Source organism: Apostichopus japonicus, chromosome 21 (assembly GCF_037975245.1).
Source record: "Apostichopus japonicus isolate 1M-3 chromosome 21, ASM3797524v1, whole genome shotgun sequence".
Classification (NCBI taxonomy): domain Eukaryota; kingdom Metazoa; phylum Echinodermata; class Holothuroidea; order Aspidochirotida; family Stichopodidae; genus Apostichopus; species Apostichopus japonicus.
The window spans coordinates 4505848-4532964 of record NC_092581.1 but is presented as its reverse complement, the minus strand read 5'-3'; the positions used below and the strand labels follow the sequence as shown (position 1 = coordinate 4532964).

General features: G+C 38.6%; 2 protein-coding genes across 3 annotated transcripts; both read left to right on the top strand.

The window, feature by feature from the left end:
• The first annotated feature begins 1521 nt into the window (after window positions 1-1521).
• LOC139962695 (headcase protein homolog) lies at window positions 1522-9717 on the top strand. Its single transcript, XM_071962887.1, has one exon. It carries the CDS (start codon window positions 1664-1666, stop codon window positions 3350-3352), a length of 1689 nt encoding a protein of 562 aa, XP_071818988.1. The 5' UTR covers window positions 1522-1663; the 3' UTR covers window positions 3353-9717.
• A 3722-nt stretch (window positions 9718-13439) lies between these two features.
• LOC139962692 (heterogeneous nuclear ribonucleoprotein Q-like) lies at window positions 13440-25161 on the top strand. Of its 2 annotated transcripts, XM_071962884.1 has the most exons (10): window positions 13442-13612; window positions 15553-15784; window positions 16147-16379; window positions 17097-17210; window positions 17955-18131; window positions 18445-18580; window positions 19333-19691; window positions 20227-20342; window positions 20690-20934; window positions 23953-25161. In XM_071962884.1, the coding sequence occupies exons 2-10, from the start codon at window positions 15565-15567 to the stop codon at window positions 24012-24014; spliced, it is 1662 nt and encodes a 553-aa protein (XP_071818985.1). In that variant the 5' UTR covers window positions 13442-13612; window positions 15553-15564; the 3' UTR covers window positions 24015-25161. The 2 variants fall into 2 exon arrangements, with proteins under 2 accessions (XP_071818984.1, XP_071818985.1); XM_071962883.1 differs by lacking the exon at window positions 23953-25161 and having other exon boundaries at window positions 13440-13612; window positions 20690-22309.
• The last annotated feature ends 1956 nt before the right edge of the window (window positions 25162-27117 follow it).

Below are 27117 nucleotides of genomic sequence, written 5' to 3'. Positions count from 1 at the left end.
TTAACCTGAGGAAAAGTGGGGGCACGTGCCCCCTGTGCCCCCCCCCCCGGTTCCGCCGCCCTTGCCTACTGCTCCCAACTTGCCCACAACCAACCGAACGTCCCCTTCCGATGCCTTAATATTGTCACCACCATTTGCTCAAGAAAGTACACACGTTACAGGACGCGAATATTGTCCCCTAACCCCTCCTAACATATTGCAGCCTGCCTCCGCCCAATTCAGAATTCCTGGCTACTAAAGGTGCCCGAGGTAGAGTGGGTCACCTGTTTCGTCCGAAAAAAACTTCTAGTTCGAATAGTAGCTACCTGATGAAACAACCCATGTTGCAGGTCCTGTATATTATTCTGCCTCTCAATCGATACAATCTATCAATCGCCGGCAATATGTCCCGCAATTGACCCCAATGTATGTTACCATTCCGTAAAAAACTCACACCGTCCGTGCAGTTTTAAACAGTCTCAAAACCGCAGAAAAGTCCGCTATATTTAGCTGACCTCGTTCACCTCTTGATGACCTCTAGAATTTCCAGGAAGATTTTAATCCAGCCACCTCAGTGTCTGTTGTTATCACTGATCTGTACAGATCAGTGGTTGTTATGTCGCTGCTAGCGCTCTTGCTCCTTGCTTCGCGGACGACCTTCAAGTTGAAAAAATTAATAAAAACTTACCCACCATAAACACAGAGTTACAGAACAAGCAGACAATTGCGAAAGATCTTATACTTCCTCGAAACAAATATGTAAGGCATTATGGCCCAGCTATATATAGATGCCGGACAAAAAGTGAGTATGATTGTACTCACTCTGCTGTTACTTGGTGGCAGCATTGACAGACATCTGTTTGTTACACTTACAGAATTCATCTCCTAATATCTACAACAAGCTGTCATGTTATTCATACCAAGGAGCCATGCTCTTATAAACAAGATATATCACAATTACCTATCTAAATCAAAATTCTAAAATCATTGAGGACATTCACGCTGTCAGATATGCAAACTAAGCGCGTCATTTCAACCATCATCTCCGATATGATGTGAGCATGAAATGATCTTTCAGAGCAAAGTACTATCGCAAACAGTACATACTTTAACATAGTTTTATGAGGTATAGATACAAATTGTTGTCTATATTAACCGTCGTTGTGAACCCTTGGCCGATATTACTGCATAGTTGTTAACCTCAGTTGGACATCTCTACAGTACCCGTGGTATAATGAAATGAAATATTTCACGGCAAAAGCACTGTACGTCGCATATGTTAATTTTGTACGTACGTGCGATTTTCAATATGATATGTGCAGCTAGCTAGCTACATATACGCAAGTTTTAGTACAGAGTTTCACGGGCAACCGTTGTTGATGCCTGTACATCCGCTATATGCAAATTATCAATCATCTTTTCAACCAATCAAAACACCAAATTTGTGTTTACATTTTGACGTTCAACCAATGAAAGCTAACCGACCATGTCATGTTGAGTTCATTACTGGGTAAGCCTTTTTCACTCGCTCCGCCTTCTACTCATGCCCAAAATATCAAAACAAACCTGAAAACCGCGTGTGTGCGGATCTTCACGTTCTCTTGTTTTGCTAAATACTGGTTGTTATTTCGAGAAAATTTGCGGATTTGTATTTCTACTCCATCAGAACGATATTCTTACAATCATGCCTTACTCAAAGGAAGAGAAATCTCGTCAAAAAGCGGACGAATTTAGACAGCAAATGGAAGAGCAAAATGGAGATGAAAACAACAACGACGACGACGACGATAGCCATCAGCCATGTTGTGTACCATCTGGATGCACCGAGGGAGACTCTGTCAATGTTTTGGATCCGGACGATGCGCAAAAGGTTGTGTGTAACAACCCAGGTTGTATATATGGCAGTTTTATGCACAAGTCATGTTTTGAAGTGTGGGAAGAAGAAGTTCTAACGTATCTACGTTCGTCTGGCCGTGCTCGGAGTTGGTCTGAAAAACAGAGAAAACAGAACTTGTGGACGAAGAAGGGCTATGATTTAGCCTGGAAGGCTTGTTCTTGCAAATGTGGGAAAGGACACCTGCGTAAAGATTTGGAATGGATTCCACCACCCAAGGCATTGGACGGTGAACGTAAACAGAGGAGGCGGCGAAAGTCCAGTGACAAACCAAGTATTGGGAGGTCTAATTCGGTGTCTAATGGAAGTGCCATACCTTCGATTGGCGGTAATGGGAACGGTAATGGTAAAGGAAGGAAACGCCACACATCAGCATCGTCAAATGAGAGCAAAGATGGACATAGTCCCCCAGTGAGCCCAGGAGGTCGCCAAGGCAATATGCCATCTGTGCCACGAGCACCATTTCCTACCCAGACCCCGACTAACTCCACCATGACTCCAACGGCTATCATCCACGAGCAGCAGAGAGAACGGATACGCCATGCTAGTGGGGGCCGCAAGACTAAGCAGTCGGATCCATCTGGTGTCGCAGGTTCGATCAATATCAAGACCACTCTGCTGCAGCACGAAGATAAACGAAAATCTTCCAAGGATTTTGCCAAGCAGGATGGAAACAGATTCACAGCGAGTGCACAAGGGCAAAACCAAGATAATAACTTCATCCTGAGCGGTATCAACACCTGGCAAGGGGTCAACGATGCAGGAAACCTGAACATGCCTCAAGCTGCTGACAACATGGTTACTCATTACTCGGCATCCGGTATGAATGGTAAGAACCATTTTTCTGGTTTTCTACCACGGCTAGATCTATCAACGTTCTTCCAAGTTCTTCCTGCCCATAAATTGAATGCCTACCACATACAGATGGAAGACGACATCCAGCCAGAGAGTGAAGAGATACGCTCTTTTATATTTTCGACCGTCAGTGCTCATGGCGTCCAAACGGTGCGGTGCTCGCAGTGCTCCCAGACCCTCCCTGTGTTTGATTGTTACCCGTTAATCGACGGTACCTTCTATCTCACCCCGGTCAGGTACGGCGATGCCATTATACGGATCAATATACCATGTTCCCAGTCTAGTCGTGGCCCTCAGTACCTTGCAGCCGTGTGCATGAAATGCCTCGAAGGTGTTCAACGAATCGTTTGTCGTATATGTAAGTCACGCTGGGATGGCAGCCATTACCAGCTAGGCACCCTATATTCATATGATATCTTTGCTGCCTCACCCTGCTGCCCTGGTCGTGCTGGTTGCAAACGCTGCGGTAAACCGGTGCTTGATCTCACCAAGGGCATGCACTATTTCAGTGAATTTTCGCAGAGTATACGATGCCCACACTGTGGTATACCCGATTACCACTGTGTAAAACCCCTAACGAGTTACGAGGTACATCTACCGAACATAGAGATTAATGTTCATTAAAGAACACCAAAAAAAACAAAAAAATTATAAAGCCAAAAAAAAAACTTGAAAAAAAAAATTAAAAAACTAGAAGAAGAAAAGTACAAGCCATGAAGCCCTGCTTCTTAACCAATTTTTGTGTAAATATTTTTCAGCTGCCAGTTCCACAATGTGTTTATTTTGTACCTTGTTTTGTAGTACATGTATGTCACTTACTGGATCAATAGAGGTGCAAACAGTTCTATGTAAACTGTGTTTATTATGTAAAGATTTAAGTAATTCTTGTTAGCTGTTTCAGCTCATTACAGTCAAGATTTCAGTTTTAGTGTATATTGTGTAGAATATAATATGGAGCATTACTCAGTTGCCCAGCTTTTTTTTTCTCCTTTTTTCTCTTCTTATATATATTTCTTAATTCACATAAGATGTTTGATCCATCTAAAAAAGGAAACTAGGCCTACAGCAATTTAAAGAAAAAAAATATCATTATTTATCCATTTTTGATTAAAAATCCTGTATTATTTTTAAGTAAATTTGATAAAGTGGATAAGTGTAAATCTAGGGTGTTGACTGCAGTTCTGTGAATTATGAACACAGGAAATGTAATTTTCTTTTTGGGAAGAGACAGTTAAATTACTAAATTTGTTTTTGAAGAGTTTGATAATTGATATATGCTAAGTTGTATGTGAAGTTGTTCCCAGAGCTCTGTGTAGCAATTAATCAAATTGATTGAAGGTGGCTAAAAAGTTTATTTCTACGATCACTTAAGGTGTGACTGAAAACTGATACCAGAAAATAGCATATATTCGAACATGGTAATACATTGTATGTGAATGTGCAAGGATTTGTACCAATTTCTGGTCAGCACTTGAAGGAAGACTTGAGGGGTTAAATTTGCCAAAGATTTAGTTGTGTTTGTGTAATATTAAAGATCATATTAAGAAGCCCAGAATATCGAAGTAGATGGTTTGTGAACTTAGAAGGGAAGACTTTTTTTTCTAGAGGAGATTAATATTGCGTACACATGTAACTTAAAGCATAAATGGTTTTGCCAACTTAAAAAATGATTAGCCTGGTAAGAGCTTTGTTTGTAATCTCAACCAACAAGCTGAAGCATAAACATGGTAAATGAGGGCCAACTTGCTCTGAGGATCGGGGCCCACTGACTTGTTGGTGCAGATTAGGATCTTCCCAAGTCCAACCTTCAGCCTTCTTGTAGATTTAATTAAGAAAATGTCAGGTTCATTTTAAGATGTAACAATCCGGCATAACCTATTGCTTCGTCTCTTACAATGCATGATTTTATCATCATTTAATAATGCAAACTTATTGTAGTTACAAGTTTAACTTTGCCGGTGGAGTTTGAGTGATAAAGATTATTAACTTTTTCAATGTTACCATGTCTGCATATGTATTTCTTGATGGGAACATAAATTATCAATTGGAATGCACAAAATTGATCTCAGCAAGGTGACCTTTAATGCCAATAGGTGCACTTTTTTTGTGTCTTTTTCTGCATAAAGATCTGAGGTTTTTCTTTTTTCCTTTGGGGGTCTGGGAGGAGGGGCATGTTTTTAGACATTTTAAGTTCTTTCGTATCCTGTGAACATCTTTAAATAAGCAGTTGTTATGTTTAAGGTATTCCTGTTTTTCAAATTCAATGGAATGAAAGGAATGAGTCGAAGTTACTTTTGTAAATATGAAATGTTTTGCTTTTTATTAATACGGGTAATTTTTCCAATCACCAATTTCTGAGAGATGTATTGGCCTTTTCGTAATTTGTATGTTACCATTGAGGCGTGACCCCCTATATAGGCTTAACTGCATGAGCATATCTATACTATACTAGGGTTTCAAAAGAAGACTACATCTACGGTACAATCAAAATCAGAAAATTTTTGAACAAACTTAATGCACATTTTCTGTTGGTCTGACTGAAAGATTATTTTAATTTTGTTTTCAAATATGGTATGACAATTTTTGATTGCCTTGATGCAGTTTCAAAGTATCTAACCTAGCTGCAAAATGAATTAATGTTTACAACTAACTTCAAAATTTGTGTCCAATTCTATGAGGCAAGAATATAAGATTGTACCTGAGTCTTATGTAACTCTTACTCAATCACAGCCTAACCAATGCATTGGGCACATTGAAAGTGTGCAGAGAATGTAGCGTCTGAAATCTGGAACAGACAAGATAGTATGCTACAGTGGATTTGTTGACCTCAGATTTACAGATTGGGTGGAGATGGGGGAGGTGGGTTGGGGAGCACAAAACTGCACCTTGCTGTTAGCTTAAAGTAGTACACCTTGGAGAGGGATTATTGATGTTTCTTCAGCTACATTATCTCTTGTGATAGGGCCATTGAACCACTAAATCATCATCAAAGTTGCTTCAGGGGTTGGACTCGAGCTTGCTGCCTCTTGGACCAACTTACAGCTCGCTCTCCTGACAAGAACAGTCTTTACCCCTAACAGACAAACCATGTGTTTAAATGAAATTGTGTGTTAAAGAAAGGTTTCAAAAGCTACTCTCACACTGAACAACCGTACTTGTGATATGTTATGGAACAAAATGCATCCATGATATCATATTAGAAAAAGTAAAAACCTATATGGTGTCATCTGGTTAAGAATTTCATTCATTTCCTAATTCTCTTGCTTTTGTCAGAGGTAGTTTATTGATTTTTTTTTTTAAAAACATATGATTAACATACATGCATTTGTGTATACAATGTCAGTTAAAAGTGGGATAATCCATGTGTTACTGGTCTTACAGTGTATACTGTATTGAAAACGTCACTACATTTACATATATTTGATTCCTTTATCCCTGAGCTGTGTTTAAGTATGTTAAAAATTTGCTGACTTGGTGTTCTTTATAAGTACCTACTTACCTGTGAAACCAATACTGTTGTTGGGGTTATGAAGTGAAAGTTCATCCATGATCATGTGCTTTCTGTGGATCAATTTCAAAACTAAGTTGCTTACATCGATTCATATTACATTCACATCAAGGCTGCTCTAACACATGTCTAGACTTCTTTTATAGCTGTGCCTTATATTTAGGTATACATGGCTTGGTCCTTCCTGTATTAAATGTATGTATGTATGTATGTATGTATGTATGTATGTATGTATGTATGTATGTATGTAACAATAGAGTTGTACATTGGGTTCAGGATGTTGTCAACAAGTCCAGATTTTGTTGGCATGACGGACACATAGACTCAACGATTTCAGCAATTCCACCCAAGTCACTCTGTGTTGAATGAGAAGGGGGAACTGCAATACTTTGCAAGGTTGACTTGTTGTCATTGATTCGTCACAGTGAAGGCAAAATAATATCTAACCTTAGGTGGTGTGTGTGTGTATGTAATGTCCTGGCTTGTAAACATGCCTACTCATAATGCATGGCTTGCTGGGAACTACAAACTTGTTATATAGATGCCCCAAAGTAAGTTCTAGGTGTCTTTTGGGTGGAGGGGGGGGGGGTGTTAAAGGTCAGTGGCCACAATCTGAAAACCTTTAATTGTACGGTAGTTGCTACATAATGAGTACTTCTGCAGCCTTCTTTTAGTATTGGTGGAGATGAAAAGTCTGTGAAATCTCTTTAATTTGCAGCTCAGTTTCAGATAGTTTATGATCTTTTACGGTAGGGGGTGGGGGGGGGGGTTCACTTCAATACACTTGGCCCGTGTCACACTGGTCAGAGGAAGTTTTTTTTTTCTTCCAAAACTCTTGTAGCTGTCTAATATTCTAGCATGTTGTACCGTTTCTATAATAACACAGTTTTCGGTAGCCCAAACTAAATGGAATGTGTGATCATTCAGCTTACAGTCATTGTGTGAACGAGACCTCTTTACGATGCTGTTTAGTATAATAACAAGTCTCAAAGCATTTGCCCTGCAATGAATGTCTTTTCCCAGTATAAGTTTTTATGTCACTGGAAAACATACATTGTCATGTGTTAATACTGCCTAATATACAACCATTTTACTTCCCAAGCAAAAGTAAAAAGCACAGTTTGGTTGCAGTATTTTGTGAATTGTGCAGATACCAATATATGCTAACTATTGGACGTATATAGATGAACATGACATTGTCAAACACCTGCATATGTTTGTAACTGATTTCATAAAAAGGAGACATGTGTTGATTGTTGTCATACAACCCATCTTAGTTCTACAGAACACCTTGAAAAACATGCAATCCTAACTTCAACCAGCCTGAGAAAATCTTAATGAGAAAAAAATAAATAAAGAGAGAGAGTTTAATATTTTGACAATTTTTGTTTCTTTGCAATCATATCATATGGGTTATGAAAAGTACAGTAATTTTATCGTGAATTCTTTTGTTTTTGTACATTGAAGTAGAATAAGGAAGCATTGGCTGGTATAGCTTGGTTGAAGACTGACGGCACAGTATAAGCAATACACATAGAATCAAGTCATTAGCCCCTAAAGTGCTGCCTGTACGTTAGTCACAAGAGTATTAGAAGCCCAGTACAGTGTGCAATGTAAGTATCATTGGCTAGCTCAGTCTATAAATAGACCTGGTGGATAAAAACATGGGCATTCTGCCAAGTTCAGACAAAGCTGTAAACATCAGCCTTGTTAGTTAGCCTACATGGCAGAACTGTGTGTGTGTGTGTCAGGTTTAACCCATGCTGTAATGTACAGGTTTTCGAAAGACACCACCGACCGTGTAGGTGGTCGCATGGTATGTAAGGGTTGAGGGGACATGGATTATCTTACCATCCAGTTGTGTGCTGGTTGTCAAAGTGTGTTACATTTTCAGTCATTAACATGGATAGGATACCATCAGGCAAAGTTATGGTGAAATAGTGAAATGAGTAAATTTACTAATGTACACAGTGGAGTAGTGAAAGCACATATACTTCCAACTCAAAACACACACAAGAGAAAATAATTAACATTTAGGACTCTGAAATATTTTCCATCCCTTTTGTGTTAGAAAGAATTTATTAAATATGATTTTTAACAAATTAAAAGACTTGGTAGGATTCAGTGGTAATTGACATGAAAAATATCCATTGATAAAAAGGTCAAGAGCCTGTTTTGATTGATGGTATAACATCATATTTTGATAACTATGGCTCCTTAATTAAGTTGAAAACTGTGTGTCCTACTTTCAGTAATGTATACAATTTACATTATATTGGTTATGCCTGTAGGATATCACGTTTTTGTAACTGATTTTAAGTTTAGACCTACAGCTCGTATCAGAAATTATCTGCTGTCGTTAACTTTGTAAATAATCGTGTTTTCCTCACTTATGAGATTCTTTAGGGTTTCTCGTAAGATGAGGAAAAAGAAAATTCAAATTTCAATCATTTTCCTTTCTTTGTACCAAATTTTATCTTGCCAACAGTAGATTTGTTAATCATTTTAAGACATTACAACAGTAAAACTCTTGTACACTCTTCATTATATACGTTATGCATTTCAGTCCTTAAAAGTTTGCTGGGTTTGACCCATTGACACTCCCCACCCCTACACCCACGCGTTCCTCCACCTTTAAAAATGACCAGAGAGGAAGAAATTTGTTGATTCCTTTGTAGCTTTTTCAACATCAGAAATCAGATCATATTTAACCCAGAATATCCATATTTTCACTACATATGTTACATAACATTTACGAGCATGTATGTAGAGCATGGCTGGTCTGGAAATCCTTGATATCCGTGTGGAATGTACCTTAGAAAGCATCAGCTGTATAGTTGAAATGATTGTTCATTAGGGTAATTAAAAAAAGGGGGGCCTTTTGACACTAGTTGTCATCTGGGCCCAACCTGGTTCGTGGTGCCTCTGAGCTTGACTAGTCAAGTTTAATTTCAGATTATGAAGTATACTAAACAATTTAGGCATTTTCACATGCATGTTATTAATCATTAATTCGTAAAAGTGTCAGGGCAATGGACATAAATAATCAAATTAATTTACTATACTTGCTCTTTATAAAACCTTTGTGTAGTAACAGTCTTGCAGAGTTTGTCCTTGTTACATCAATTGAAATTTTATAGTGAGAAATAATGGATGTTTGGAGAAGAAAAGAAAAAATTGCCCACCAAACTGAAAAATTGGTTTAATTTATGCTTTTGTTCCATTAAAATTCATGTCCATGCTACAGAGTTACCAAACCAAAGCAGCTTGCTTTTATTGATCTTTCATGTAGTGTTTTTTTTTTCTCTATCTCATTTTTGTTTGTTTTTTAAGTTCATGCATACTTTTTCTTGTTGTTTATAAGTTCATGACACTATTCATGCATGACCTTTGACGCTGGTGGTTTAGAAGCCATGTCAATTTTTTTTTTTTGTACAGCTTTAGCAGGAACAAAGTTCCATAAATTGTATAGAAGACCATATTCCTTCCTCTTTGTGTCATTATTGTAATGTCATCTGTGTTTATTCTCGTTTGTTAGGAAATGACTCAGAGTATTAAAACCCTCGACTGAATGAAAATTTCATGGTAATCCCAATAAGTTCTGACGCCTATACGTTAGTAGCTTGATTGCATCATGCTGCTCACGACTGCAAATAATCAAAGACAACATTAAGAAATAGCTCCCTCTATCCTAAAGGCGACTGCCGTTTTCTTTTGAATTTTCGGTTTGCCCGCTATACTGGGCCGAGACAGCAGGGCTTTGGGTGATGTGAGGGGGAGCAAACAGCAAAAAAATCTCATCCCACCTTCCGACAGGCATAACATCCAGTAACACACAAAAAAATATCACTCCATGTTCTACCAAAATGTTGGTTACACGACGGAAATGATAGTCAACAATTGGTACAAAATTGTAACTCAGCCTTTCCCATCGATTTACCCCTGACAATGGGTTCTGAACTATCAGTGGCGTCAAGGCTCCCGAAGAAAAACTATATCTATAGATACGATGCCACTTCTTCAAGTCATTCATTTCAGTTTGAAGCATTCTGAAAATAAAACAAATATGATTACGCACACCGTTTCAAACTTCTCAGTCGGATCCGCAAACTGCCGACTCAGCGCGTATATCCCCCCCCCCCCCGAAATTACCCTATAATTATCTCTCGTTAAGCCTAGGCCTGCCTATACATAGTACTGGAATGTTTACTTTCTGTCTGCCATAGAACTAATGAGCTTATCCAAAGAATATAGGTCTACCAAATTTCCATACAGGCCCTACATTGATTGTCTTTTAAGAAAGAATGTTCCCCATGCATGGTTGCCGTACGGTATCACCGAAGTATGCAAATACAGTTTTAGCTCCCTTTATAACGACAGACATATATAATCCCTTTTTGCCACCTTTTTTTCTATAATTATTACTGTTTTTCTGTTTATACCCATTTTCTTTGGCGCTAACCTGCAGGAGCCTTATACTTCGCACGGCTCGATCCCTCTTGACAACCCCCCCCCCCCCCCCACTGGCGGATCCAGGGCCTTTGTTTGGGAGGGGCCAAAGTGGCATTAGAGTGATATGGGGAGGGGTCTATTGCTGAATGCCCTCAGATGCAATTTGGTGAGACAAAAGTGTACAATGGTGATGTTAATTTACTTCTAAAAAAAATGTTTCCCAGGTATAATTTTCTAAAATATTTATAAAACAAAGTTGGGATCATCTTTCTCAAGAAATTTTATTTCTCATAGGTTATAAATTTCTTACAACCAGCCTGTAACTGCAAAATGGTGTTAAACTGTAAATCCTCATGCTCATACATTTACATAGCTCCCAACTCTTGAGAAGGCAAATGCTGGTCCATGCCACGAATCGCCGTCCTGGGGGAGGGGTATAAGGGGAGGGGGTGTCCCCCTCCCCTTTTGGATTTTTTTGGAATCCTGGTGATGCCTACATGTAAAATGGTGGCACTTAGAAAGGCTTTTGTCACCCAAAATTTTCTGAGAAATATGCATTTTTTTTGTGTGTAACATCAATAAATTGAATAGTAGGTGATAATTCATTCTTTCCCGTGGCATGAAAATGTTCGCTGCTCGCCCCAATGAAAAGAAATATAGGCTAATTTGAGGTTCAAATGATGCTGTAGAGGAGGTTTTATACTCTATTATGCTAAATGCTAAAGAAATGATGGTTGCTAAGTCAAAATTTGATGCAAATTTTTTATGTATACTTGACAATTACACTGCGTTTTTTCGGACGCTTGTGCGGGTCAGCGGGTTTGGGCGTTAGAATGCGGGTCTAATTCCCGCGAATTGCGGGTCAGTTGGCAGCTCTGCATTTAATTTTAAACCAGAAAACGAAAAGGTTTAGACTAGTCCAGGCGCGGCGGAACGGAAAAATTATTGGGGGGCTAATGTGTGGAGACTATCTAAGCGGAGCGCCACCATCGGTTGGCGCGGAGCGTACAAGAAAATTTTAGGTTTTTTCAAACCCCCAGATGGCCGGAAACGGCACTTCCTGAGTGTTTTATGCTGCGAATACCTAGCCCTAAAATATGGGTCTCAAGCCTGCAATTTCTCAGATTGCACGAGAAAGTCTGTAAAAACATTGTAATTTTGTATATTCGATGGTGTTTTAAGAGAGTAGCTATTACTCGTAGTGTACTCGCAAAGAAAATATAGCCAGGGGACGGGCCGAGGGTCCCCCAGCATTTACTAAAATTATTACACCTATATAGTAGGCCCTATACGTGTGCATCGGACAGATCGACAAGTATGCATTGAAAAATGGGCAGATGCACGTTTCGGAGCCTTGGTAAATATTGCGGGGGCTTATCATGCATTTGCCCCCTCAACTTTTGCATTGGGGCTGACCCCCCAAGCCCCCCCCCCGGTTCCGCCGCCACTGGACTAGTCTACCACTGCTATTCCTCTCGATTTTTTAAATTTCCAATCATATGATTTAGCGGATGTTCGGAAACACTTTTTGGCTCACCTTTGGGGGGGGGGGCCATGGCCCCCCTTGGCCCCCCTTGGATCCGCCAGTGAACCCTCCCCCCCATCCCTCCCCTCTCACACTTGGTAAACACATATACACTTGGTGCGTTTGAATTAATACATAGGGGCCTATGTAAAATCCGACGTGCAAAGCCAAATGTTTGGCTGGCGATTAGTTAATTCAATCAATCCTTTCCTGCATAGGACTCATACTAATATATTCTCGAGTACTGGTCAGGCCCGTAGTCAGAGTAGTTCGTTTATATGGGGAGGGACCTATGGCCAAAGCTAAATTGCAGCCGTCTTCACAGTTATTGCTGATATATCGAAGACTTAATTCTACCCCATGCCCCACAAATTTTCACCATAAAAATGTTATACAGCGGCGGAGCTAGGGGTATTGGTCGGGGGGGGGGGTGGGCGATAATGATCTGTAGGGACGCTTTCGACACTATGTAAGCGTAGCGCCACCCAGATTGGCGCGGAGCGTACAGCAATTTTTTGAGTAAAGATACTCCCTAGATCGCCGGAAATGACCCTTTCCGGGCCTTGCTGCAAATAATGTCACAAATGTCAATAGGTAGATGAGAGCGCAATAAAAAAGTCAATAATCGCGAATAAGTAAAAAGTGGTAAAAAGCTGAAAAGGGCGCCAGCAGTACATTTGAGTACGTCAGGGGCTGGGGGGGGGGGCACCCGCCCCCTGACTGAATGGACGCTCCGGCCGCCACTGATGTTATATATCAAGGGCAACGTTGATGAGGACAGGTAGTGAGTTTCAAGTTCTTGTAAAAAGAATTTCGGCAAGTTTACACAGTGGTGGTGAAAGAGGCTGGTATAGTGGGGTTAAATGTGAATAATTTCCTGCCTACTGATTTGCACGCCTACCAATCAGTCTTGACCTAGCCCACCCTCTTAGAACTTAATTTCGCTTCTCCATTTTGTTGAAACTAGGGAACCACGATAAAATTCGTAACCTGTTCTTATGAATAGGGCATAGCCTAATTTATACATGTTTTAAACTTTAACCTTGGCGTTCGACGGCGGTTTTGCAGCCCAGTTGGTGAGAAATTTGAACTAGATTTGAACCTGTGTTCTTTCGCCCTTTGTTCAATTATTGTGACTGTACTTCATTGACTAGGGATATTCATTACTGCAACCCTGATTTTCAGGTAAGGCAACCCACACTACTGTGCATACGTCACTTCCCAAAGAAGCACTACGTACTCATATACACACTACACTGTACGGCGAAGTTAAATAGTTGTTTGTACACAGCAAAGGCACCCATTGGATCCAGTAGCGTGGGGTTTTCAGACTGTCTGTTCCGGCGAATTCTATCCCAACTGAAATAACAGTATTTCTCCTCATATCCCTTTCCCATTTGTAAGTATCTTTTGCACTTCATTATAAATAAAAAAAATACGTCATAGCTCTGTTGATTTGTTTCTATTAAATTACTGTAATTTTTCGTAGCAAATATCGTTTAACAGCAGCACGTGGAAAACCCCTATGTGACTTTGCTAAGGATAGGCTAGGAACCAGCGTTAGACGCGTGTATATGCATGACTACTTTCCTTTGTTCGGCAAAATCCACACTGTATTTAGTGTGCTAGGATGTTAGGCCTAAGCTCCTGGTACATGTTGAATGCTGTAACATGCCAGGTGCTTATCAGTTTCTTCTACATTCTTAGCCTTAGTTTTCTGGAAGCCATCAAGGTTTCCTTGATGGTTCGAATTGCCTCGATTTATAAGACACAATTTTTTACTTAAGTAAGGCCAACCTTGCATCTAGGCCTAGACATTGCTTACAAGTAACAGTAATGATTGGCTGAATGAACTAACTTGAATTTGGCCTAACGAGTCTGCCCTAACGTTAGCAAATGCAAGTTGATTTGATCTAATATATTTCAATAGAGTGCGGTTAAATTATACATGTGTTGTATAAAAAATGCTAGTTCTGTCGAGTGAACACAGCAATCAATTATGTGCATCAAGCATGGTTACATGGTATTGTACGGTGGTTCTAGTGCCATTCAGCCTTAGGTACAAACTGCCATACCTTTCTGCCATAGGTTTTGATCCTTTCCGCCTTGGCTGAAAGTCTATGGCGGATAGGTACATTTTAGAAATGGATTTTACCCTGGTGTACAGGAATGTATCAGTGAAACTCTCTTTGATCATGTGGAAGGATACATAGGCCTAGGTACACCATCTACAAATTTGATGGTTCGCTGGATATACTGAATTGTATTGTTAAGACAAGATTGGGGAATTGATACAGTCTTTATTGTACAGGTCGATTGAATAGTATAAATTGTAAGTTCATGAAAGTCGATACACAGTCTTCAAATATATAATAGTTGGTTGAATAAATCAAATTAATTTAGGCTGATTGTTTATTAAAAGACCCATTCTGATTGTCGATTTGAATGACCAATTTTGTGGATTTTGCGGGCCTAGGTAGTGTGAAGCGAAGCAATATACAGTGCATATAGGCCTACAGTGCACCCACAATAATGTGCTCTTTCTGCCATACAAAAAGTGCTTTACCACCGTTGGGATAACATAGCGGAATGGCACACTTTCTATGGCGGAATGTACCGATGGTGGAATGACACGGCTCCCTTGTGTAGTTGTTCCTTAATTGGTTCAATAATACAATCTTGTCACTGGGTTGTGTGCATTAACAAGCTGAAAGAACTTCATGATAGTTCATCATACAAATGCAATGGATTTGCTTACATTTTAGTCAGGTGTTACCTAATGTTGATCCCAAGTAGCTGACTACATGAACATGTTGCAAAAGAAGTAGGCCTAGCTTACTCCAGCAATAAAGCAGAATTTTAGATTGGATAATTTTGGAAGATGAAATTGTTTTTGACAAATGGCATGCTCCCAGTTTGGATTTAGTGCCATTCATCAGTGGTTGGATTTGTTTGCTTCCAAACCAATGTGAAAAGGAATTGCTAAGCCTGTTTGTTTTGTTTGGGGAGGGGACTGTTTTGTGGGCCATATAATAGCTCAGTTGAGCAATTAACAGTGACAAAAGACAAACGTTTAAGATTTTAATATGGCCCATAGACAACCCAGATGAAAGTGATGTAGGTAACTTGACAATGGGTTAGATTCTATATTTGTTGCAAAGTAGACTGAAGTTTTTTTTATCCCTGAGGAACAGTAAAAGGGTATCATTAGGTGATCAGTGGTGGTTCAATCCCCCAATTCAATAAGTGTTAGACTGTTAGTATAACAAAATCAGGCATTTGTGTAGAATTGTCCTGTTGAAGGTATTAATGAGGTCCTGTTTTAATTACTCTTCACAGCTCACTTCAAGTATGGCGTCAAATGGTTCTGAGCAGGTGGAAGAACAGCAAGAGGTGGAAAATGTAGCTGAAGAAGCAGAGGGTGAGACCACAGAGCCAGAGGAAAGTACTGAAACAGAGGCAGAGGCAGCAGAGGCAGAAACATACGAGAGAACGGAAAAATACGATCTATTCTTAGGCAGAGGTTTCTCAGACAAGATATCACAGGAGTTGGACAAAACGTACCAGAAAAGTGAGTTGTTCCTTCAGTTGAAATTGTTCTTACCAGTTGAGGACAATGGGGTTGTGTGCAAAGCAGTCAAAGATTTTATGATGATATGTTTAATATTTTTGGTACCATGGGTCTTGCTTTGCTCGCCTTTGTTGTTTAGTGCTGTACGATGCTTCAAAATCTCACCAAATATTATTGTTGATCGTTTGTGGTCAGGACAGCCTTCTGAAGTGGTATGTATGTTGCTGTGGTGCAGTGAAAATAATCTGTTTTCTGTTAAATTGGGTAATTTGATGTGCTGATGCAGTCAGCAACAGGTATCTATGGGTACATGGGTTTGTTTCTACATTTGATCCAATTTTCTTTTTCTTATTCACTATTAGAACTGACTGGTGACGAAGAGTTTGATGACAGGGCGTTGGATGCTATCGGTGGTCTGGATGATGACACTATACTTCAAGTCTTGAAACACTTCTGTGAAAGTGATCTTTCATTTGTACAGAACAAGAGTGCATACATATGTGGGGCAATCAAGATGTTCAGGACCAAAGGAAAAGGGGCACTCACAAAACCAGAACAGCAGAAAGTACACACACCAGATGAAGACAAAATCAAGGTATGAAACGTTTCTCTTTGGTATTATGTTCAAACTGTAAAATTGTGGTTTGTGGTTGCTTTAAAGCAGATTTCTGGTGGCAGAAAAATGTAGCTCTTTTCTTAAAAAAGAAATATATTCCATGCAGTTATCAGAAACCCTGACTCGTTGTGTTGTCTCTAACTTAGGATATGGATAATTGCTAATTGAAGCCTATTTTGGTTGCTCCAGGAAAGGGACCACAGTAGGTAATATATGTTGTTATCCTTCAAACCTGACCTTTTGGAGTAGTTGTTTCTGTCAATGTTCTGTCGTTGGAAAATGACATTTTTGGTAGAATAATTTTTCTGTGCTTAGATGATTTAAAATAATATCTGGTAAAATACTTTTCAGTTCAATTGGTATGATGGGAATATAACTTACCTTTGGAACACAACATGCTTATGGGGATGAGGTTTTGACTTAACCTGACTGAAAAATGCTTGACCTACAGTAAAGATGCAGAAAGTTTTAAGCAGTTATGCCCAGCAAACAGCTGAAGCAGGGCAAACCAATTTTTCAGAGGTATTAAGTTGACAAAGCACTCTGAATTTTGTAGTTGAACTGCTGGTGCATTGGAATGAATCATTCATTTATTCAGTAATGTTAAATGAGGTTTCTTTTGTTAGCATAACAGTTGGTATCATCGGCTCTTGCCTAAGTCCAAGTAACATGATGACCTTTCCTTCTTTCTTCTAGGAATTATTGGAGAGAACAGGCTACACCCTGAATATTACCCGCAGTCAAAGGCAATATGGTGGTCCACCTCCTGATTGGGAAGAAGGAACATCGGCTCCATCACAAGGAACAGAAGTAGGTTCATTATGATATAAGTTGTTATCCCCTTTGTACAAAGCTTGTCTTTCACTTGCAATTGATCATGAGATCGATAGCTAAATGACAGCGAAATTTAACTTTTTGTAATGCTCTCCAAATGGTTATTTTGAGACTTCTTGTCAAGGACTGCTGATATTGATATTATGTAAATGAATTAACTAGTTCTTGTTATATGTAAGCTACTCATTCTTTTTCAATCATGATTTATCAATTTCTGTTTCGGGTTGGTTTACATTATTGTGTGCGGGGCTTTAACATGTATTTTACCTTTATTTTATAGAGGTCTTCTGCCTCATAACAATTGATTTGGAGTGATTTATGACCTCTTTGTGATTTATCTTGTTTGAAGTGGTCTACTCAGTGAATTGTAAGGTTATTATAGTAAAACAGAAAACTACAGCTAATAACCAGAGCAGGAAAAACCTCAATCAAAGCTATAACTGGTACATGGTTCCTATGAAGAATGTATGACTCACCCCCCCCCCCCCCCCCATGTCGTTTATTTGTCCTTCATTAATGTTGTGGGTATTTTAAAAATGTTTATGGAATGAATAGGAAAATCCTCAGAATAATTTTTTTTTTAAGATGATAGGTAATTACAATATATTTTTTACCTGTAGTCATAATGTGTTGCTGATATTCAGCTTATTGTTACAAGTATCTGAATACCTTTATTATGCTGCAAGTGAACAATTTTTCAACTTTTCACTCTTCTGCCAGGTTTTTGTCAAAAATATCCCCAAGGATTGGTTTGAAGATAAACTTGTGCCACTATTTGAACCCTGTGGAAAGATCTATGACATCAGGTTAATATTGGATCCAACAACAGGCTTAAATAAAGGGTTTGCCTTTGTCTGTTTCTGTGAGAAAACCGAGGCACAGGAGGCCATTAAGACGGTAAGTGCAGCAATGTCCTTCGATTGACTCGCTGAAGGTGAAGACAATTTACTGTGTGTGTTGACATATGAATGTTTTGTCTGGAGTCTATGATTTGTAAACACTATTACACCAACAGTTAAGAAGTGGATTGAACTTTGCAGGTCTACCGGACTGAGTCGAGAAGTTTTAGTTGCCGTGGAAAATTGACAGCTCCTGTCAAAAGATTTTATGAATTTTCACATTGGACATGTTGGTGTACAAGTAACCCACTCTTTGTAGTGGAGGAGATTTGGTGGTTGACTGTCATGATTTTGTTATTACTCTTTTCCAGCTGGATGGCCATAAAGCCAACGATCGCTTTAGTTTGAGTGTGTCCATATCCTACAAGATGAACAGGATCTTTGTGGGCTCTATTCCCAAGACGAAGCAGAAAGAACAGATAATGGAAGAATTTGGAAAAGCAACTGGTAAGGTTTTAAATGATATGGTTAACCCTCAAACGATGTTGGCCTTTCAAGCCTAACAGTGCAAAATGTCATTGAAAGAAAGTACTCGTGAAAATGTGGTTTGCGAGATTGAAGGATTCTTTAAAGCATTTGTTGGGGTATATTTGCATAAGTTTGCTAAAATTAAGCATTGGGAGACAATTTACAGTCTATTTTGCAAACCGAAACTTTCTTTTAAGGAAGGACCCATGGTACTTTTACAGCATGGCAATATCATACTTGAGTTAGGCCTTTCCAACCTGTTCTTTCATGTTATTTGATTCTTTCAAGCATGGAAAAGTTCTGTTCAACTTTTGTTAGACCTTTCCACTAAATCGACAAGGTGGTGATCAGCTGAGTGCTCCAGAGTATGAAGGTCATGTTTTGTTGAAAGTTTTCAAGTACACTGTGTGGAGAAATTGCTTAGTCTATACAGTACAGTGTTCAAACAAACGTAGTTAATCAAAACTTTTTCCGCTTGGAAAAGTCACAAATTTTTATACTATTACACATCAACATAGAAGGGAATATCACTAAATAATGATGAAATTATGGAAGTATACACATTGATTTTTTCACCCTATTCGACTTGATGGAGATGTAGAACGATGTTAGTGATATTTAAAGACTTGACCATCAGTAATAAATTATTTTAAAATGCTCCTATCATTAACTGGTTAAGAAGAGGATTTAGAGCGAGTTAACAACATTAGCTATGTTTTTATTCCATTCAGATGGATTGAAAGACGTGATTGTGTACACCTCATCAGATGACAAATCCCTGAACAGGGGATTTGCATTTCTAGAGTACGAAGACCATAAGGCTGCTTTCACTGCCCGTAAGAAGCTCATGTCCGGCCGTGTTCAGGTATTCGGTGGTGTCAACATCAGTGTTGACTGGGCAGACCCAATCATAGAGCCAGATGAGGAGACCATGTCTAAAGTCAAAGTTGTCTACATTAGAAATTTGACTCCTGCTGCCACTGAAGAGAAGATTAAGGAAAAGTTTTCTGAATTCGGAGAATTGGAGAAGGTGAAGAAAATCAAAGACTACTGTTTTGTTCATTACAAGGAGAGAGAAAGTGCTGAAAAGGTGAGTTAAGTATCTTGTTATCTATTGATCTAAACTTTGTCAAGCATTTTCAATCAAATTTCCAATAAAGCAATATCTGTGTATCAATTAATTACCAATATAGCTGAATGTGAGCATTGTATTACTCCACACAAAACAATTTTTTTCAAACATTCATAATACTGATAGTTTGTGGTTATGTGCTCTAGATGTAAATCGTTCATTATTTTCAAGTTAAGCGCAGCCTTTGTGAAATTTGAACCCCCCCCCCCCCCCTCTATCAACTCGTTTCATTTTGAGAGTAAAATTCATTTTAACTTTCTTGTGTACAGTGAGACAGAATCAAGTGATTGTATTTAGAGCGACTTTTATGGTCCCCTTTGAGAAATCTTTGTATTCAAGATCTTTCCACAAGTATCACCGAATTCTTTTTCTCTGCAATGCAAACTAAAAGGTGTTGTTTACCCTCACTTTTAATACCAATGATCTATATGGTACGCACTATTGCAGTAAATGAACCCTGCAGGATGATTAATGTTGTGTGTATTTTTTTCAGGCCATTGAAGGAATGGATGAGAAGGAGTTTGAAGGAGGAGTGATACCAGTGTGTCTGGCAAAACCACAAGGAATGAATAAGAAGAAAGAAAGACAAGCAAGGATGCAACAGTCTGGGTAAGTAACAACAGAACAGACGTAATAGAATACAAACAAATATAAATCATGATATCAATCTGTGGAGCAGTGCTTCTGTCATTTGAGACAACTTATTATATTGAAACAAACTGCAGAGATTATACAACTTGCAAGATGTTGTCTTGAGACTAATGAAAAGTGTCACTTAATTGATATGATGTTACATGGTTATATTAATAAAAATATGCCTGTTACTAGTTCATAAATGGTGGAAGGCTTTTTGTTCAAGTTTGCCCAACGGGAAATAATGTGTGCAAGTAATACTGTACCAAACTGCAGTGTGGTAGTTAACTTAATAATGTGTTATTAATGATTTTGGTTAACAGTGGTGGATACTGGGACAACTCTGGTGGTTACGGACGGCAGAGAGGTGGAGGTGGTATGCAGAGAGGTAATAGAGGAGGAGGTGGAGGAGGAATGGGGTACCAACAAGGGGGGTACCAACCGGACTTTGGTGGTTATGACGACTACTACTTTGGATATGATAGTGGATACCAAGACTACGGCGGTGACTGGTCATATGGAGGATACGGCTACGGAGGCAGAGGTGGAAGAGGCGGTCCAAGAGGAGGTAGAGGAGCTCGCGGCGGCCCCATGGGACCGGGTGGTGGTAGAGGTGGAATGCGTGGGGGTCGAGGTGGTCCTGGGGGGATGAGAGGTGGCCCAAGAGGGGGTCCTAGGGGTGGTGGAAGAGGCAACAGGGGTGGCGGTGGTATGATTAGGGGAAAGAGAAAGATGGATGGTCAAGGGCCTGATTATAACAAAAGGAGGAATACCCAAGGAGGATGGGGTACTACTCCAATTGCTCAGAAACCACTAGGTTATGGTGGTGACCAAAGCTGGTCAGCAGATAGTTGGTAGATTTCAAGAACTGGTGTGGTTGCTCCAATTAATGGATCCCTGAACTGAACGTGATCCATTTACATATTTCTGTCCATTGAACTGTGGACGAACCAAAATACCCAGAGAGAGAGGACTTCAAAAACAGCTTGGAATTAATTTCTTTTCTTAATTCCACTACAACAACTTCTGGATCCCGAATCATATTATCACAAAACTCTCTTGGCGTAAAAGCTCTTAGTAAACTTAGCTTTCTTGAACTGTACGAGATAAATGCACCAAGCATGAAAGACGAATAAAGTCAGAAAGGAACACGTAACCAACCAACTATATTGAAAATAATGTGATTAGCAAATGGCCAGGACAAATTGTCTGCCAAGAAATCACGATATGAACTCTTCTTCAACTTACCATTTTGGTGTTTGTGATAATTATGTGGAACCTTTTTGTGTTACCATTGTATAAAGTTTAATATTAATCATTTGTGTTTAAAAACAAAGATCATTCATCTTTTTCTGGAAGTATCTTTGACTTCTTAGTAGATTTGTACAGTGTAATTCTTGAGTCTGAATGAATTGGACCATTTGATGTCATGCTGAGACTGAAGAGGGGAAAAAAAAAAAAAAAGGTTTCCACAAGAACTGGACTAAATGAAAGGTTCTTTTTTTCATCCTGTAAATATCTTTTTAGGCTAGAACATGTTTTAACTGGAATCTTTAGATACAGCAAATTTGCAAATTGCAGATTTGAAAATTTCTCTTGAAGAAACAAGATTCTTTTTGTCTTTTCTGATTTCAATCCTTTTACTTTTGCTTTGTAGTTGTTTTTAGTATCAGTGTCTCAATTTGTTCAAATCAAATAAAGCAACATTTTGCAAGAAAGAGAAAAGAAAGACGAAACCCGAAAAAAAAACAGTAAATGTCAAAATTTCCTCGATGGTATCATCATCATCATGGAAGGACTGTTTGATCTATTTTGTGTTCCGTTCTTTACTAAACCATTTCATCCGATGCCAATTTTGTCGCCTGAATATCTAGTCCAGTTTCAGGACAAAACACTGTGTTTTGTGTTCTTGTCAAGAACTACAATGGTGTAATGCAGTTTTGTTGAAAAAGGGGCCACAGTTTTCTGAAAAGTTGAAGCAAAAATGTTCTCTCATTTAAGTTGTTAGAACAACCTTGCCTTTGTCTTTTTCACGTGACTGACAGTTTGGGGGTCGGGGGGGGGAATGTGGGGGGTCCATGCTGAGTAGGAGAGAAATCCATTTCCAAAAGTTATAATCTCCCTATTGCTCTTCCAACCTACTCTCCTTTGAGTGAATTTTATGGGTTATCTATGTCATAATAGTACCATTGTGGTGGGTCTTGTCTTTAATTCCCAAAGCTAGCATTGAAATTTTTTGTATTAGCTTTACTGTCTTCAAACATCAGCACTTTGTCCTAATAATTTAATCCATTTGCCCGATTCGTAAAAACTTTCTAAGTCTTGCCTTAAACAGCTACTTGCAGAATCTTTCACTTTGTGAATAACAACGGCATTTTGATAAGCATGTGGTTGACACATGTCAAAGAGCAACCTCGTGTTGTAATGGTTGGGGTTCATAGTTACACATAACACTGCAAGACAATAGTGCTGTGGTTTGAAAGAGATAAAGCTGGAAGTTTTGCAGGGAAAGTGTATTCATCTTACTGAACAAGAGGCTTATGCATAAAGATAGTTTGTAACATTGAGTTTGGAACAAAATTTGAACTTGTTTAATGGAGGTAGGGTTGGGGACCTCACAAAATTAGGTGGTCTCAAAACAAGTCAAGAGGCTGTTGAATTCACCCTTCAACTCTCTCCAGGTCTCAAAATAAATCAAGGGACTACTGAATTCTCCCTGCAACTGTGAAAAAAAATATATCAACTTGAAAAACAAAAAAAATTGCCATGCTTAATTGGTTGGTGATTGAAAAAAAACACCTGACATGTGAGGTAGGTTTCAAAGTAAACTGGGCTCTTGTATCTTAAAATATAGTGCAAAGCTTAAAATGGTTGAACCCCTAAGGATATTGAATTGTTAGCAGGCTGAACCCAAATGTGTTATCTTTGGAGGGGTGGTATCTTGTCAAGCTGATATAAAACTTCAAGAAAGTCTTCCCAACTTTTCACAAATTTTTTGTTAGCATACTGCTGGCTCCAGACCATTGCCAAAATTGTTTTATTTCAACTTTGAACAAGCGAAAGTACTTTTGCTTTACCATCAATGCATGCCCATCAAGCAAAACTATTGCCTTCCATTGTAAAAATGAATGGAATTACAATGTTTCGTTCATTTCAACCAATCAAAACAGTGCCATGTTTGTCAGAATGCAATCACAGCTACCTTTAAACTTCAATTTGTTCTAGTCACAGCCCCAGATTTCAATTGGTTATTAATAACATTCAGAAGGAATCTTAAACAACTTTATCCTGAAATTATTCAGAGAGAAAAAATAATTACTAGAGTGGATCCTATTTGAACGTCACTAAATTGTCTGCAACAGAAACTTGTTACTGGTAAAACCCAGTTGAATTTGCCTGTGACTCAAGGCTGTTAAATCCAATATGTAAAATGTGGACCAACATCTTCTAGTAATTGAAATATGACAATCCAGTAAATAAGTTTTTCCTATGTTAACAGACGCTTTTTTTTTGTTTTGTTATTGCTCTGTCTGGTTTTAACATGATTTCCTTTTTCTGTTTTTCTCTCTCCTTGTGATCTGAACAGGGTACTATTACTATTACCCAAAACATAATAGAATCTCAGGCAGAAAAACAGCTAAAGTATAGCACATGATAAAATCATAACAAAAAGGCAAAAAAGAAAGAAAGAAACTCTGACAAAAAATAGCTTTATTTTATATAACAGAGTTTTCTTTTATACTAATTGAAATATTTCACTTCAGAAGGACAACTATGCAGTATTGTCTCCGCTCCATATGCTGAAACTGGTCAGTCGAGATCAAAATGGCATGTCGATTTTGGGGATTTTTTTGTCTTTTGAAAGAGACAAATTCAAAAACCTTCGACTCCATTTCGTTTTTTTGGGCAGAGAAGCTGCTTTACTGAATTGGAACTTAAGAGAGGCTGGTTTAGGAGCCCTTCAGAAATCGTGACAAGTTTTAGCTTGATGTAATGGAAATACCACATATTGTGGTAGCTAAAATTATGTCAGGCATCATTCAATTCACGGACATCCAATTATGCCGATGGGGATTTCATGAGAATTGTCCCAAGGTGCTCTCCAAAAAAATTTCCTGAAAAAAATCTGTCCATGGTTGTGGCCAAAAATTGGATAGGATTCTACAGGTTTGACATCCCAGAGAGACGAAGGAAGATAAGACAAGATGGACGATGCACCTCTGTGAGGGTAACGCTTGTCGGCAGCATTGGCACCTTGATATCCGCAATATCCCGGAGTGGCTTGGAATATTCATGTTCTTTCTCTCGGCTGAAAAGTGGACTCCTTGTCTGTCCACCAAACTGGTGAAAAAAAAGATGCCATCTCTACTTGCCTGGGGTCTGGAGAAAAACTCCTAAATTGATGACGCTTTTGTACTAACTTTGGAAACACTTGCATTTGGTGATTGTGGGACGCAGAGTTGTTTTAATGGAGATGCAGAGGAAGAGGAGAGACTGCCATCCCAGTTTGGAAATTGGGAGTTTTGGAAAGTGCGACCCAGTTGGTTCCATTCCTGTGTCTTCATGGCAATTTTTAATTAGAGCCATGAATTAAGTGCAATTTTTATTGGTTTTGCAAATAATTTCACAATTTGCCTTGACATGTTTGGCCATGTTGTGACAGAGCATCAAGAGCAGCTTGGATTTTTGCATTTTGTATAATAGTATTCATACTAGGAGTTTTTCTTACAAAAAAACAAAAATTGAAATTTGTCTAGTTGCATTACAATTTGTAAATAAAGAAGTTCAAAAGAAAGACTTCTTCCGTGTTTTTTTTTTTTTTTTTTTTCAATTCTCATCATCAATTTCCAAAGGTTTTCAATTTTTTTCTGTAATCATAGGGGATAAAAGCTGTTTTTCAAATGAGAGTTGTTACAAGTAACATTCGTTTTGAGATAGAGTGGAATAAATAACAGCTATTTTGTGGTCACTACAGTTTTTAAGGTGAAATTGGCCCCATCTTTGCCAAACACTGAAGATTGTTGCAGTGATGTAGTACAAGCAGCTGATATGCATAGTTGGATGTACCTTTGTAACAGTCCTGACTGCATTCAAGTTTGTTGTAAGGTACACTACAAGTATGAAGTTGCAGGCTTCAGAGTCATGAGTTATAACTGATCATATATATCATAATGAAGTTAAACCAATATTCAATTAAAGGTAGGTTGCAGACAATACAACACTCATCATAAGAGAAAAAGTAGTTCACACTAAGTAGGAAACCTTACATATTTTAAACACTATATATCTCAAGAAGGGAAGCATGGGTAGACCAGATATTTGGTGTATAGAAGTACCACATTGAGTTCAAGAAGCCTATTGCTTTTGGTGGTCAAAGGTCATCAGAGGTCAAATTGTGAGAACCCTGTCAACTCAATATTGGAATGGTTGAGCAGATTTCATACCTGGTATGAAAATGTTATCATTGAGTAAAAGAAGCCTATTGATTTCGGTGGAGGTCAAAATGTCATTTGAAGTCAAAAAACGCCACCTTTACTTCAGTTGCCTCTTACTTGTCTCTCTACACTAATGCAACTTCCTAATAATTATTTTGCAAGGGAGAATTGGACATCACATATTTGGTATGTAATTGTACCACATTGAATACAAGAAGCCTAAAATTGTGTGCAGAGGTCAATGGTCGATTGAGTTCATAAGGGTCAAATTGTGAAAACCATGTTTTACACAATATTTCAACAAGAACAGATGTCATATTTAGTATGTTGATTTTTTCATTTAGTACACAAAGCCTGTTGTTGAGGTCAATGTTCATTTCAAGACAGCCTGTAATTTTGAATTTATTGTTTGTCACATTACACTGCTTTTCACTGTTCTATCAAGATAAAGTATGTTGTACAGTGTACACCCTCACTATAAATTATGTCAGATTCATTAAGAAAACTGCTCATGTTACATCATCGAAACTACAATGCACTTTGCATTCTGGTTTATTATGATGGTGACATGGTAAGGGGGGGGGGGGATACCAATTAACTTTGCCCTTGCCAGATTATTCACTTTATATCTCCCACAAAATTCTTACATGGATGCAGAAAGTATCCATCTATTTTCTTAGGCAATTAACTTTTTGCCTCTGCATTATACTATTTTCAGTAGCCAAGTTTGAAGGGAAGAGGTATATTATTCGAATCTGTGAAACAATTGAACTGTCAATTATAAACGACTACATGATAACCTGTTGTTCCAATGGTGATAGACACCATGCTTAAAACAATGGGCATTGGCACAAACCAAAAGAATTGACACAATTGGATGTTAACTGTGGTCAATGTTCAATTTCGAAATAATGCAAGCAGTGTTTTAAGCTCTACTATTGTCACATACTCAGTTCGAGGTTGATCCAAGCTTTGTTTTCAAGTTTGCCAGACAGATAACTACAATGACCTAACCATGGAAGAGGACTATATGCTCCTCCCATTCACCATGCTGCATCCAAAGACCAATTTTGGAGTTGAACCACCATCAAGAGAGTTTACAAGCCAAGGTGTAACACACATATACGGTACATACAGATACATGCAAACATCAATCGCCATCACGTTGATTCCTTTTGCCTTCAAAAATAATGGGGGAGGGGAGTCTTGTAGAAAAGTGTTACTTCGAGAAATTTGTAAACCAACATGATGTTGCAAATCGAACTTTTATCAGAAGGAACTATGGTACAGTAAGCTGTTTCATTGTTGCTGAAATA

What these genes read in the sequence shown, in the direction of transcription:
- LOC139962695 (XM_071962887.1), top strand. Translation starts at nt 1,664, where the DNA reads ATGCCTTACTCAAAGGAAGAGAAATCTCGTCAAAAAGCGGACGAATTT.
- LOC139962692 (XM_071962883.1), top strand. Translation starts at nt 15,565, where the DNA reads ATGGCGTCAAATGGTTCTGAGCAGGTGGAAGAACAGCAAGAGGTGGAA. An exon ending in CAGATGAAGACAAAATCAAG is followed by an intron (nt 16,380 to 17,096) that starts GTATGAAACGTT and finishes TCTTTCTTCTAG; the next exon opens with GAATTATTGGAGAGAACAGG. An exon ending in AGAATTTGGAAAAGCAACTG is followed by an intron (nt 18,581 to 19,332) that starts GTAAGGTTTTAA and finishes TATTCCATTCAG; the next exon opens with ATGGATTGAAAGACGTGATT.